Source organism: Neolamprologus brichardi, chromosome 4, assembly GCF_056152115.1.
Source record: "Neolamprologus brichardi isolate AB-2024 chromosome 4, ASM5615211v1, whole genome shotgun sequence".
Taxonomy (NCBI): domain Eukaryota; kingdom Metazoa; phylum Chordata; class Actinopteri; order Cichliformes; family Cichlidae; genus Neolamprologus; species Neolamprologus brichardi.
The window spans coordinates 1,098,213-1,111,799 of NC_142107.1; the positions used below are offsets into that span (position 1 = coordinate 1,098,213).

Here is a 13,587-nt window from a genome sequence, read left to right on the forward strand (position 1 = left end):
ATGACCTCAAAGTACTGAAGTAAGTTCCTGTGGGAGAAACTGGTACTTGTTTTTTAAGAGATTTTTTAATGTCATGCTGCTTTACCTCTCACATATCTGTTTTTTATGTCAATGTCAGCAAGAACTGTCAAGATTTACACAAGATTAAATAATTAGATATTTCTAAAGCTGACTTATATCATGTATTCGTAGCCTCTAAAACACTGGTATCAAACAAAAGGCCTGGGGGTCAAAATGAGCCCGCCAAAAACTCAGCCCACTGGATGGCGTTGGAAAATGTGAGAGAAGACATAACTTTATGTACTTTTAAATGTATTTTAAATGTAAATTTGACAGCTTTTTTGGGCTATTCATGCCCCACCACAGAAATTAAGTAATAACTAAACATTAAATACCAGAGAAGTTCCTGTTTTTTCACCAGTGATTGAAGAAATTTCAGTTTTTCTACACTGGGTACACAAACAAAAAATGTGAGCTACCACAATTTTTTTCTATAATTTTACACATCAATTTCTTATAATTTAGATTTTCAGATTTTTTTCACTCACTACAGCACTATTTCTATACCATGTGGGAAATCTAGGACACACTGTTGGAACTGCACTTCTAGCTTTGGGATTACATGCGTAGGTAAATGTCTTTATGCAGACAGGATGGGAAGATTCACTTAAGATCCAATTTATGTAGTCTTCAATATAAAATGAGTTTGACATCCCTGCTCTAACGCATCCTACTTGGAAATGGAGTGAAAAGTTAATATAAAATAATACAAAGAGGAAATATTCAAATGTTCAAGAATATTATATCCAGAAACTACTTCTCACAGTTCTTGTGCTCCCCGGTGCTCAGTAAGAAGCCATGTAGGGTACTTTTGCAGATCCCATGTAGGATGGGTGCTGTTTCCCTTTATTTCCAGTCGTCCTACCTTACATAGTAACTGGAAACTCCTTTTATCCAACCTCCCACACTATTCAAGTTGTTGTGTTATGCCAGGGGTGGGAAATTCCAGGCCTCAAGGGTCGGTGTCCTTCAGGTTAAGATGTGTCCTTGATCCGACACAGCTGATTTAAATGGCTAAATGACCTCTTCAACATGTATTGAAGTTCTCCAGTGGCCTGGTAATGAACTCATCATTTGATTCAGGTGTTTTGGCCCAGGGTGCTATCTAAAACCTGCAGGACACTGGCCCTCGAGGCCTGGAGTTGCCCACACCTGTGTTATGCGGTACACGTGTAGTTACGTTTCTCAGGAGGTGCACATCAGGTTACATAGAAGGTTGTGGCGTATGGTTAAAATGGGGCACAGTGCAAATTACAACATTAAAGCCAAACTGCCCAGCTGCTGAAGCTTTGGTGTTGTCAGTGTTGTCGGGCTCAGCTGAAATGTCAAATTGATCTTTTCACTCTTAAAAGCAGGTTGACAAGCACACTCAAGAACCTGCGTGGCAGGCATGTCAAGTTTGGTATCTGCACAGAGGATGCGACTCTGATTTCCCGGGACCAGCCTGTGTGTGTGTGCTTTTTCAATATCTAGCAATCTCATTATGGGTATCATATGCCCTCATCTGGCTGAAATTGCCTTTGAGCATAGTCCCTCCCCTACTGGACCTGTCTCCTCCCCCTAACCCCCCCCCCCCCCCCCACTCCCCCTGACCCCCACCCCACCCCTACCCCAAACAGGATTTGAAGGCAAGAAGAAAGAGACAGGGAGGGGGCCACATCCGAGAGAGAAACAAAAAACGTGACTAGGCACCCAAAGCGTCCTGTTATGCAACAACTGACCTACTAACATACATTTAGAGACACACACACGGAGGGAGAGCGAGAGAGCGAAAGAGAGAGAGAGAGAGAGAGAGAGTTGGAGGGAGGGAGGAATTGGAGCAAACATGACATGAGGAGCGCGCTCAAAACAAGGCACTGTGTTCTCACTCTCGCATATACCTGCACTAATCGGGAGAGCTGGTGTTTTCAAAGTGGCAAACGGTGTGTGTGTGTGACAGAGAGAGGGAGTTATTGTAAGGGAGAGAGAGACAGAGCCAGCAAAGCGGACTGTTGGGCAGGAGCCGGACTGTGTGTGGATCCTGTCGCTTTTAAAGCAAAAAGGTAAGTTGTTGTTATTGACTGCGGCACGGTGCATACATGCCCAATACATGTATGTGTGTGTGGATCAGAACATATATATATATATACATATAGCCTATATATATATATATATATATATATATATATATATATATATATATATATATATATATATATATATATATATATATATTCTTGAGTTGCTTTTTCCTCTGAGCAGCTGGTCGCCGCGTTTACAGTTTGTTTTGGTGCCTGGATGTGTTCCCCTCAATGTCAAGGCGAGGCTGTACCCCGCCTCCTTTAGAGTGTATGGAGCTATATGAGGATCTGTGTGAGAGAGAGGAAGCGGATGGGAGGAAGTCGGTGTTGGGGACCGGGGGGGTCGGGGGGCTTTGCAAAAAGATTATGGGATTCCTTCAGAAAGAAAGAAAGAAAAAAAAAGGTGCGGCTGCTTGGTGGAAGCAGGGGCAGGTGAGTGCGGACAGCCCGCCGTGGAGCGGAGTTGTAGGCAGGGTCAACGCATCCGCGTCTTAGCGCGCATGCCCAAATTTAATATTCATGGTTTGTTGTGGTGCTTTTAGGAGCCAATCTGCTGTGCTTAACCCGCACACCTGCTTTCGTAACACACGTGGCTCAAGTAATTGTTATTTAACCTGAATACATGGTGCAGTTATATCCTATTTAATAACACAGTTATTATTAACAGACCTATAAATAGGCTGGTAATAATAAATATATAGGCTAATACTTGATATTAATGGGAACTCCACCAGCTTATACACCCTTGTTTTTGGTCTTAATAATAATAATAATAATAATAATAATAATAATAATAATAATAATAATAATAATTCACAATAATAATTATTATTTTGTTGTTGTTTTTGTTGTTGTCGTCGTCGTTGTTGTAGTCCTGCAAAAGCTGCGTGAATTAGAGTCGGGTTTACGTGCTGAGGGGCTCTGGAGCAGCTACAAATCTGTCCTCGCTTTCTTTTGGGTTAGTAGGCTACTCCGTGCAGACAGCTGGAAAAATCCCATGCAGGCTCCGAGGACACACTTCTCTCTGTCACGTGTAGCAGCTCTTTGTAAAGGTTAACGCGGCTGTGCAGCCCTCCTTAACCCTTTAGTGGCCCGTAGGCTCGTATTAGTCTGAAGCAAGCACAATGCAAACCGGAGCACACCGACACGCGTGATCGAGGCATGATCGCGTGGATACGCGCGGACGCTCGGCTCTGCTTGTCTCTCCTTTGTTTACAACCCCGGCTCGGATTGATGGGAGCCAGCGCGGATCGCGTTTGAGGAATGGTGAAGTTCACGGGCTCCGATGAGTGCAGCCGAGTGCGAGGTGAGGCGCGCGTGTGTGTATGTGTGTGTGTGTGTGGATCAGAACATCTGGATCAAATGTGGGTCAGATGTTTCTTGGTGTTCCTCTGTAGCTCGGCAGACAGCTACAATAGACGCGTGCTTATTTTTCGTAAATATGGCAGCGCGTCTTGTCGAGTTTCGCTTGGAGTTTCGCTTGGAAGGCGATTTTGAGGCGGTGGGTAAATTTTGCGGCAGAGTTGGGATACACGCTTTCGCTAGGATGACCGAGAATCCGCTGTCCACGAACACGATTTGTTAAACGGTCCAACAAAGGAGGAGTGTGGGGGGACATGTTTCTCGCACTGGGCTGCTCACTGGCTCAGATTTATTTATTTCTGGGTCTTCCGTGGGTCCGCCTGGTGTAAATACGCATCAGGATCTTATAACGTTGAACATGAGCCGCGCTTCACCGCATGTCAGCACCGGCTGAAGCCGCAACATTCCTCAACTAGAGCTGGGGCTGAATCCAGGGACTAGTAACTCTACGGCTAGTAACAAGTAACTCTACGGCTTGGGTTTGTTTTGAAAGAGAAAGTCACCTTGGCTTCATCTCCCCATACAGCTTTGTGCGGTTTACACAGCACGTGGGCATCGTACCCGTTGTTCTCTTCCAGATCTCTGCTCCAGCAGCGTGCGGGTGTTTTTACACACCGCATGGTATAAAGAGCAGATTTAGAAAGAGAAACAAAAAATGATTTCAGGTTTTTGCTGTGGGTCGGCTTCCCCGTCCTCAGCGGAGCGATGCGTGCCTTAAAGGGATTTCACGCAGTTTGGGGGTCACGCTGTGGCCACAGTGTATATGCGGTGTGTTAAACAAAGGTTGCAGGTTGCATAATAAATTAATTAAATAACAAATGGATTAAAGAAAGGGGCAGATTATGCAATCTGCGGAAGCTCGTAGTCTGCGGCGATGCAGCGCTGCGCTTTGCTGCGCAGAGGTCGCTGCCAATTGGTTGGCGCACACACTGGGTCTCTATGCCAGCTAAGAATGTAGGTCACATCTGTCCTGGGGTGGGTGGAGAGGAGGGGATGAGGCGCACCACTGCCGCTGACGAGGAAGGCAGAATCAGAACACCACCAAAATAAATCCTCGCCCCGCCGTAACAAAGAAACGAGGCGGTCATGCAGAAATAGAAAAGTGGCACTGTGAGCAGCTTCATTTTAACACGTGTACATTTTTGAAAAGAGGAAGAAAGAAAGAAACAAAAAAACTTTAATGTCATTCCACGACTATTGCATCATTGCATTGCGCGACTGAGCCAACTCCCTCTTTTAATCTAGTTCTGAAAAAACAAAACAGATAAAACCTTTCTTTATCCAGCCTAAATAGAGTTCATGGTCAGGAGTATGGCGCGGTTTCCATGCTGTCCTACTTTGCGGCCTCTCGGCTTTCTCGGGGTTTCCTGGCACATGTAAGATGATAAAAGATGAGGGTTTGTGCTTTGTTATTGTGCTGCGGTTTGGATCCAGCACAGAGGCGAATTACAGCATTTAGTAGGCCAATGGAGCACATGTGACTGGTGCAACACATGGACTGAGTCCCTCTGCTTTCTTTTTTTTTCCTTTTCCTTTTGGAGAGAGGCTGAGTATCCAGAGTGATATGGCCTGTGTTCATGGAACAAGCTTACAGAGGACTCTGCCTTGCCTTGATGGCATGCTGTCCAAGCCTTTATATAAAGTTAACCCCCCCCCCCCCCCCCCCCCCCCCAAAAAAAAAAAAGACTTGTAGCCCTGTGACCCCCCCCCCCCCACACACACACACACACACACCCAGGGGCACTGCACCATGTGCCGTAAATTGCATTTTTCCTAAGGGTGAGTGGCTGGTTGGGGGGTTGGACAGCGGTTTCATCATTCTCCTTTTCTCTGAAGCATGTGCACCCCCGACCCACGCGCACACACCCATCTCCTTTTATGTCAGACCTGCAACCCATTTCCTGAAGTGCTCCACAGAAACACGTGTGCTGGCTTTTGAACTGACTTCACTATTTCCAAAGCTCACTGCCACATTTAGACTCTTGCGGTTCGGCCCCTGTGGTTGTGCGGGCGGGGGCGACTTGGATTCTTTTACCGTGCTATCATTCCACAAGTGCCACAGAAACCTGGCAGTGACTTGTAGAGACTAGATGATAGACTGGAAAGAGCGGTCTAGGTTGAGGAACTGTGTGCAGAGGTTAGGCAGTGTGGTTCAAACGCATGCAAAATGAAACACTTTGCGCTTCATTCTTGGCGGCAATGCCTTTGTGGGTTTTAAAGCATCTTTGGAGATGTGAAATCTATTGTTTCTTTCTGCTGGCGCACACATGAAATGTAACGCAGGCTCAGTAGTGAAAGAAGAGCATCAACACCTTCTGCTATGATTCATGCTCATTCACACAGCCTGAATATTTGAAGGTGCAAAAGAGGGAGAGACAAATAAAAAGAAAAAAAAAAGCACGAGCCTCCACTGTGAGTTAATTAAACAGAGGAGTTAATTCATGCGTCTGGCTCGTCCTGACTGTAGGCGAGATGTGGAATAATGTTCACGTGACGTCACTCGACCCTCCTTTTGTTACGGAACATGGTTTTCTCACCATCTGCTTCGGGTCGTGTCAAGCCACTGGTCCAGAAACATTGAGACAAAGTCCAATATGATTGGCTAACCCCCTTCTTTCTCCCCCTTTTTGTTGCTATGGGTGATGCATTCCTTCTTCTGATGCAATACCAACACTGTCGCAATTGCCACTGTTTACCCCCCCCCCCCCCAACACCCACCCACCCCCATCCAGCTACAGTATAATCTCATCTCCATCCCTTTTCTTTGTTTTAACTCTCCCTCACTGATTCCTCTTCGTTTCTTTGTCTTCGCTCCACTTGCTCTCACCTCTGTCTATATTTGCACAATGCTCTCATTTTCCATGCATCCTTCTTTTTTGTCCTCCCTTCTTTTTTTCTTTTCTTTTTTTGTCTTTCTTTTTTGTCAGCCCCTCCCTTGTCTCTTCACCTCTCCACTGCTGGGCTGACCTATATTCCAGCAGGCCATACAGTTGGAGGCAGCTAAGACGTGTTTACAGAGTGCGGTCGGTCCCCAGTTTGTGGGTCAGTGGGACAGGCTGAGAAACAGTCTCTACCCTCGTTCTTGCGTTGCCGTGCCCAGCAGCCACATGTCAGAGGCTCACGAGGACACCCTTAAACTATTCAGCTGAGACTTTCAAATATGGTGTAACTCTAATGTAGCTTTTATTGGATTACTCTGAAAGACAGTTTCAAAAAGCCAAAACTTGTGGCCCTGTTATATAGTTAGTCTGGTTTCTTCTGTATATGAGAACTAAAAGAAAAGTGGTCTGAAATCTGTGTTTATTGTGAGGAGTTACGTAACAATATGAAATCCACAGGACAAGCAGAGCACAGTCGCTGCAAATATCTCACTAGATTATGAGATTACAGATTGTCACAGTGTAACAGCAGCGCTTACGCACTTCAACCTGGAAATGCAGATGATTTGCTGCACTTGGGATGAGATTACCATTCCATTTTCTATGCAACTTGATAAGCTTGACCTCCCGAGTTTTTAGGCGCTTTTCCAATTGCACCAGTTCATTTAAGAGCAGGGAGAATTGTTGCTGTCTGACACCTCTGAAAGAACAAGTCATGCAGAAGAACAACAACTGCATGCGCTGCCTAATTATTTTTGCAACAGGAGTCTGTCAGGTCACATTACAAATCACAAAAGTTGTCAGAAATCACAAATCTCAGTGTGGAAATTGGGGGACTAACAGATCATTACAATTTGCACAAAAAGTGTGTGCCAATCTATCCAGGCAATACTGAGATGCTTAATGGGATAATTGAACCATTTTGATAGCTCTAGAAAATGTAGGAAATGTGGCCTAGCAGTTGAGATACTTAGCTCCAATCCAAAGTTGTGGACCAACAAACCAACTGACTTTTAACACCACCGAGCCACCGAGCCTTTAAACAGATGGAAGCATTTAGAAGAATCGCTGATTTGCTTAATTCTGCGTAGCCTCAAAATCAGCAGAATTGTACGACTTTGGTATAAAGGTGCACCTGTTCAGCTAATTACTGAGCGCTGAGGTGTTCCTTGCCATGGTCTGACCACCCTCGCATTTTACCCCCAATCTAACGATTCTGTGTTATCCTAGCCTGTGTTTCTGCTTCCCGCCTCCCTTCTTTCCTGGGGCCACTGACCTATATTTATCAAAGCCCCACCTCCCAGCTGCCCCCCACACCTCCATATCTCTCTTCAGCTTCTTTATCCTTGACCTGCATTAACGGATGCCTTTGTCTGCCTTATCTGCTCACTCTGCATCATCGATTTGGCACTGAGCTGTTTCGGAAAAGAATGCTGCCACATTCCTGTGCGGATGAACCAAGGCGGGGGGTAGCAGTGTTCGTGGATGGGGTTTCTCAGTAGAGAGCCAGTCTGGTGTGTGTGTCAGGGAACCCCACGGTTCTGAGACTGACTCACTGTTTGCTCTGTCTGGCCCACATATTCATCTGGCAAAACAAAAAAAAGAGCTAATCCTTAAACAGTTTAGTTTTCATGCTCTCAGCATGTCCCAGACTGATGCAATTTCTGTGTTTTTATTTCATGTGTGCGTGCCTGCCTCGATTGCGATATACTTCTATTTAATTTACAAGGCTTTAGTTTTGCCCTCAGCCGCCTACATAAAACCCTATTAGCTCAGACCTTGCGACATTTTAGCATGCAGCGTTGAACAAGTGCTTTTTTAAATCCTGGGTGTTGAAACGAAACAGGATCATCAGCCTGGCGATGAACCCACTGCTCACATTGCATCACAAAAGTCAACATGACCGGGCCGGGCCAAAGGGTCAGGGGTCATAGGTTCCAGACGGATCGGATCAATAGCAAGGCCGAAAGGTCAGACAGTGAGGTCTAGCATCTATTCACTGGTTGCCAGGGGCGAAACACTCAGTAAAGGCCAGACATCCCAACAGCAGAGGAAAGCTTTTCTGTTATAGACATGTATTTATTATATTATTTTGCATGCCAAAAGAAGCTGGAAAATGTTAAAAAATTTTAAAAAAAAGTTTAAATAACTGTAGTCCTGATGTGAGGCTGCAGGATGGAACAGCAGCAGTCAGCAGTGGATTAACATATGTTTTTTTCTGTTTTTTTATCTCTGCAGGCTTTCATCTTGCAGTCAACTGCAGAGAGAACAGAGAAAGACAGAGGGAGGGAGAGCGACGCTCCCCAAGAGACTGACACGCTGAGGTAGACAGGCCGACCTACATCCTGCTGTTTACGTGGAGATCTAGGACACCTCCTTGCCAGTTTAGCTCCGTGTGCTCTATGCTAAACCTTTAACAACCAACTAAAGCAAGAATTTGGGAAAAAAAGAGGGAACTAAAGGACTGATCTGAACTGCTTTGGGTCTGTAGTACTCCGAGGAGCTCGGACACTGAATTGATAACCCTTCAAGTGGATAAATGTGGGTTGCTAATGCTGAGCTACAGTTGTTCTTTATCTTTTTGGCTAATTTGGACACTTGACTGTTTACCTGGCATAAGTATACCACATCTACAATAACTAGACCCAGAGCCTTGGGAGACCAGTTGTTTTCATCACTACCCCAACCTCCCCCCACCCCCACCATTAACCTCTGGCCCAATTCTTCACTCAGTTCACCAAGCAACATTTCAAACTGGCTGCCTCTCGACAAAAATGGAAAATCTAACATCGGCTCTCAAAACGTTAAACAAAAACTCAGGGAATAACTTAAACTGCCTTGAGACCTTCAGCGGTTATGAAGAGTCTCTGCCTTCTATCCAAGGGACTCCAACTCGTATGGGGCGTCTCATCAAACCCAAGCCCAACATGACCTGCAGGCGAAAGCGGGAGTTCATTTCCGATGAGAAAAAGGACGCCTCCTACTGGGAGAAGCGCCGTAAAAACAACGAGGCCGCCAAGCGCTCCCGGGAGAAGCGGCGTCTCAATGATATGGTTCTGGAGAACCGCGTCATTGCACTGAACGATGAGAATGTGAGGCTCAAGACAGAGCTGCTCCAGCTGAAGCTGCGCTTCGGCTTAATAAGCACTGCCTCCTACATTGAAAAGAGTCAACAAATCAGTGCGGGTAGCAACACAGGAAATGGAGGTTCCTCCTCCTCCTCAACTCAGTACTACTCCAGTGGTTACTCTAGTGGTTCTCAGGTGATGGTGAACTCTGACTCCTCTGAAACGGAGCAGTCGGGACGCAGTGAAGGCCACAGGCAGCTGGTGAAATACTCTCCACGTGGTTCCCTCTCTGACATGTCTGACGGCTCCTCCAGGGACAGCCCAGAGCCAATCCCCTTTGAGATCAAGCAGGAAGGTGACAGGCTGGAGATGGACATCGCCAATGGCACCACCACCCAGATCATGTTTAACATCCACCGTGGGCTGGCCTCTGTGCCCACCCACCACCAGATCCAGCAGCATTCTCAGGAGTTAGAGGCTACATATCACAGCCAAGAGCAGCAGCAGCACCACCTTCACCAACAGCCCCAACCCCATCAGGAGCCCGTTACCTCTATCAACACTGTCAGCCAGGCCGCCTCTCATCCGCCTGCTGCCCAGAGGAGCGTCATTCTGTACGGTGCCAGCAGTGCCTCTTATCCCGTGGACTCCTTGTCCAGGACGCAGGATGCCGAGCTGCTGAACGTGCAGAAGCAGGGCAGCACCAGCAGCCAAGTGTGTGCTAGCCAACAGCCCATTACAGAGAGCTCCACGGAAACAGTGGCCGAGGTGACGAAGCAGCTTGAGAGGAAGACATTAGATTCCCCTCCGTATGAGCTCTCAGACTGCCGTAATGAGGCTAGAGAGAGACAGGTGTACCGTGTTTGCCAACTCCCCCAGCAGCAACTGCAGCAGGAGCAGCATCAGGAGAGCGATTCATCTGCGGAGCTCCACCACAAACAAGTGGAGGGTGTCAGCCACTCACACTTGTACCACCATCTCCAGCAGCCTCACTCATACCTCAGCACACAAGACGAGGAGCCACCTGTTCTTACTTATGAGGGCGGGCCCAGGCATGAGGCTTATTACCAAGGCCAATCAACCTCCTCTTGTAAGGAGGCCACATCCAGTGAAGGAGATCCCTGCAGTCCAGAAAAAGAGGCATCCACAGATGACGATGAGCTTCCCTCCTCGTTGTGCTCAGAAATGGGCAGCTTCCACAACCCGCATCTTACCATCCACCAACCTGCCTCGCCTCTGCCCTCCTCCCAGGGCCCTCAGGCTCAGTGCTGGGACCCTCAGGGGGAGGTGAGGGGAACCGCTTTGCCCCACAAACTGAGACTCAAACACCGGGCCATGAGCACCGGCAGCAGCAGTAGCGGCAGCAACTGCTCCGGCCAAGAGTCCCCAACCACCCCTCCCTCTGCCACGCCGCCACCTCTCCCCCAGCATCCCTACTTGTCCCTGACGCCCCCACGAAACATTAAGCAAGAGAGCTCAGGCGGAGGTTGTAAAGAGGCGGCCTCAGGGGAGGGGGCCAGGAAGGAGGGTGGAAAAAAGGAGACAGGTGGACGAAGGAACAAGAGGCGCGATTAGGTGACATGGACTTTTAGTTGAAGTCGTTATGACAGCTTCAATGACTCAAAGACACAATTTCTCATCGAAGAACTACCCTGCCATCATGCCTTTTGCCCTATGATTGACTCACCCTTTTTCAGCCCTTGGGACAGGAAACTTAGCTTTTCTACCCAACAAGGCTGATCATCTTGTAGGGCTGTATTATATTTGTATATATTGTACAGAGTTGTCATTTCTTACATCCTCTCCATACTTACAGATGCACTTTTGTTTATGTGATGAGAAGAGGAATGGAACTGTCCACTTTTTCTACTTTTGTCATCCAACAATATACAGTTGAGTACATCAGTGAAAGCACATTTTGATAACAAAAACACAAATAAAGAATGTAGAAAAGTAAACGCTTCAGGCTTCATCAGTGCTAAAATTTTGGTACATATCCGACTGTAGAGGAGCATACACGTGTATGGCTATCTGCCTTAATTAAAATCAAATGCAAACATACACTGGGGACATTCCCTCGACCAAAGAAGCACCAACAATACTATCAATAAGAAGTTCCATACCTCTTCCCAGACCCTACCTCTACCACCCCATGCTTTCCCCAGTCATCTCCATTATTTCTCAAAAGATCACCATCACCTTTATTTTTTAAGCACTTGGTTTGTATAGTACTGTGATATATGAATATATGTATCTATTTTAAACATATATTTTACAAAACAAATTTGAATACAAATTCAACCAAAAAAACAAAAAACAAAACAAAAAAAACAAAACAAATCTTTGGAGGATTCTGAAAGCGACCCTCCTGTCTCGAATCGACTCTCTTCATTGTCTACTGTGGCTACAGGACCCATTCGATTTGAATCACCTCTAACTTGATTGTTGAGCTTTAGCATTAATCGGTTAGTTAATGCCTAGTTTACACTTAAACGGCCGTCCATTTTGGAGCGCCAACAGCACTGAATGGAGAACGCGTTGTTCCCTGAGGCAAAGGCCTCGTTAAAAAAAGAAAAAAGAATCTTTGAATTTTTTTACCTTTAACCAGCCTTTAAATATTCGGTGGACTTCACCAGCTGCAGGCTATGAGCCTTTAGTTCATTTGAGCTTTATCGACCATATCTTCTTCTTGTTGTTACCATTCACTGGCCCAGTGTATTTATTTCCCCTCCCTTCACACGCCCATCACTGTAGAAAAAGCCCACAGGAACATAGATGGAGAATGTGTACAGCTCTTTTTAGATGCATACTGCAACCTTGATTTTGAACTTTCACGTCAGACATGGGACGCTTGGGAGGCGTGAACGAAAGCAGGAGGAATTAAGTCACATTCTTATGAAACACACTACAGTGCACTGAGTCTCAAAGTTCCTCTTGTGGAAACACCTAAGAAAAGAGCCCTCCACAACTACTGTTTACTTTTATTGTCATGAAAAAGTGGTTTTGTAGTGTGACCAAGCATGGCCCCTATGGCTCGCATTCAACATGTGTAACTGAGTTAATACAGCTCATAAGCTGACGCTACAGCGAAGTTCTCTAACTCTTTGATTGAGTAAAAAATTCTTAAATGAACGAAGAGAGGGCACTTCCCTTGTTTCCCATTTTTCTCCGTTGTTCATTATCAGGGGCTATTTGTGGTAGTTCTGCTACTGGGCAGTGCTGAATTGCCTTCACTGGATTCTAGTTTTTAAAAGAAAAAAGTCTATGTACCATGTTTGGCTTTTTGGTGCTTGTGTATAAATGTAAAGTTTCCCCTCCCCGCCCTCAAACAACACTGTAACGTTTGTTTCATTGGTTTTTATATCCTGTTTTGTTTTTTATTTTTTTATAGTCAAGAGGTGATGTTCTGTTTTCCTCTATACTGTGTCTTTTTTCCTACTGACTGTGATGACATGTATTTGCCTCATTACCCTCCCCCCATCCTTTTCAGTGTGTATTAATCAGTAATGTTTGTGGTTTTGCTGATGGTTTTAATGAAAAAGACAAGGACAAAAAAAAAGAAAAGAAAAAAGGCAAAGATAGTGTGGTGTGTAGAGATGGGTGGTGGTTGGTCTGGTTGGTCATTACTATCGCTTCCTTTTGACATATGTAAAGACACTAATGTTCATTGTGGAAGATGGGAGCATTTCAAGAAAACTCAAATAAAAAAGAAATAATGTTGACCCGTCAACATATCAAGAAAAGTTCTTGTTTGTCCTTGTTTGTGTTTTGGTGGCTTAATGCAATCACACCTACGTTGATGTTACGTGCACGTTCAGATCCACCGTATCCACTGACTTTTACAGCCCGCTGCACACGGCTGACACTGAAGTGAGCAGTCGTTTGGATCTGTGTACGACTCTTGGCTGGCAGTGTAGAAAAACACAGTCTGTAGGCACCATATCCAAGCTGGCAGCCTAGTTTCTGCTATCAGCTGAGATGATGATCCATGAACCTTTTGCAAGAGTCATCAGTTAGGTAATAATTACTCAGTGATTGGCATAAGAGAGTGAGTCACAATGAGAACGCAAACATGTTAAATTAGAGCAATTTTTCTTGTGTTTCTTGAAGTTTATACAAGTTCTTCCTATAAAGATCCTTCTTGCTGTTATCAAAAAA

At 45.6% G+C, this 13,587-nt stretch overlaps 1 protein-coding gene across 2 annotated transcripts; it reads left to right on the forward strand.

Annotated features, from left to right (window-relative positions):
• The first annotated feature begins 1,717 nt into the window (after positions 1-1,717).
• nfil3-2 (nuclear factor, interleukin 3 regulated, member 2) lies at positions 1,718-13,172 on the forward strand. Of its 2 annotated transcripts, none has more exons than XM_087839569.1 (2): positions 1,718-2,102; positions 8,600-13,172. In XM_087839569.1, exon 2 carries the CDS (start codon positions 9,136-9,138, stop codon positions 11,002-11,004), a length of 1,869 nt encoding a protein of 622 aa, XP_087695695.1. In that variant the 5' UTR covers positions 1,718-2,102; positions 8,600-9,135; the 3' UTR covers positions 11,005-13,172. The 2 variants fall into 2 exon arrangements, with proteins under 2 accessions (XP_087695695.1, XP_006805108.1); XM_006805045.3 differs by lacking the exon at positions 1,718-2,102 and adding an exon at positions 3,059-3,426.
• Positions 13,173-13,587: the final 415 nt, after the last annotated feature.

Bases quoted from the DNA above. Each gene is read 5' to 3' on its own strand.
- nfil3-2 (XM_087839569.1), top strand. From the start codon at position 9,136: ATGGAAAATCTAACATCGGCTCTCAAAACGTTAAACAAAAACTCAGGG.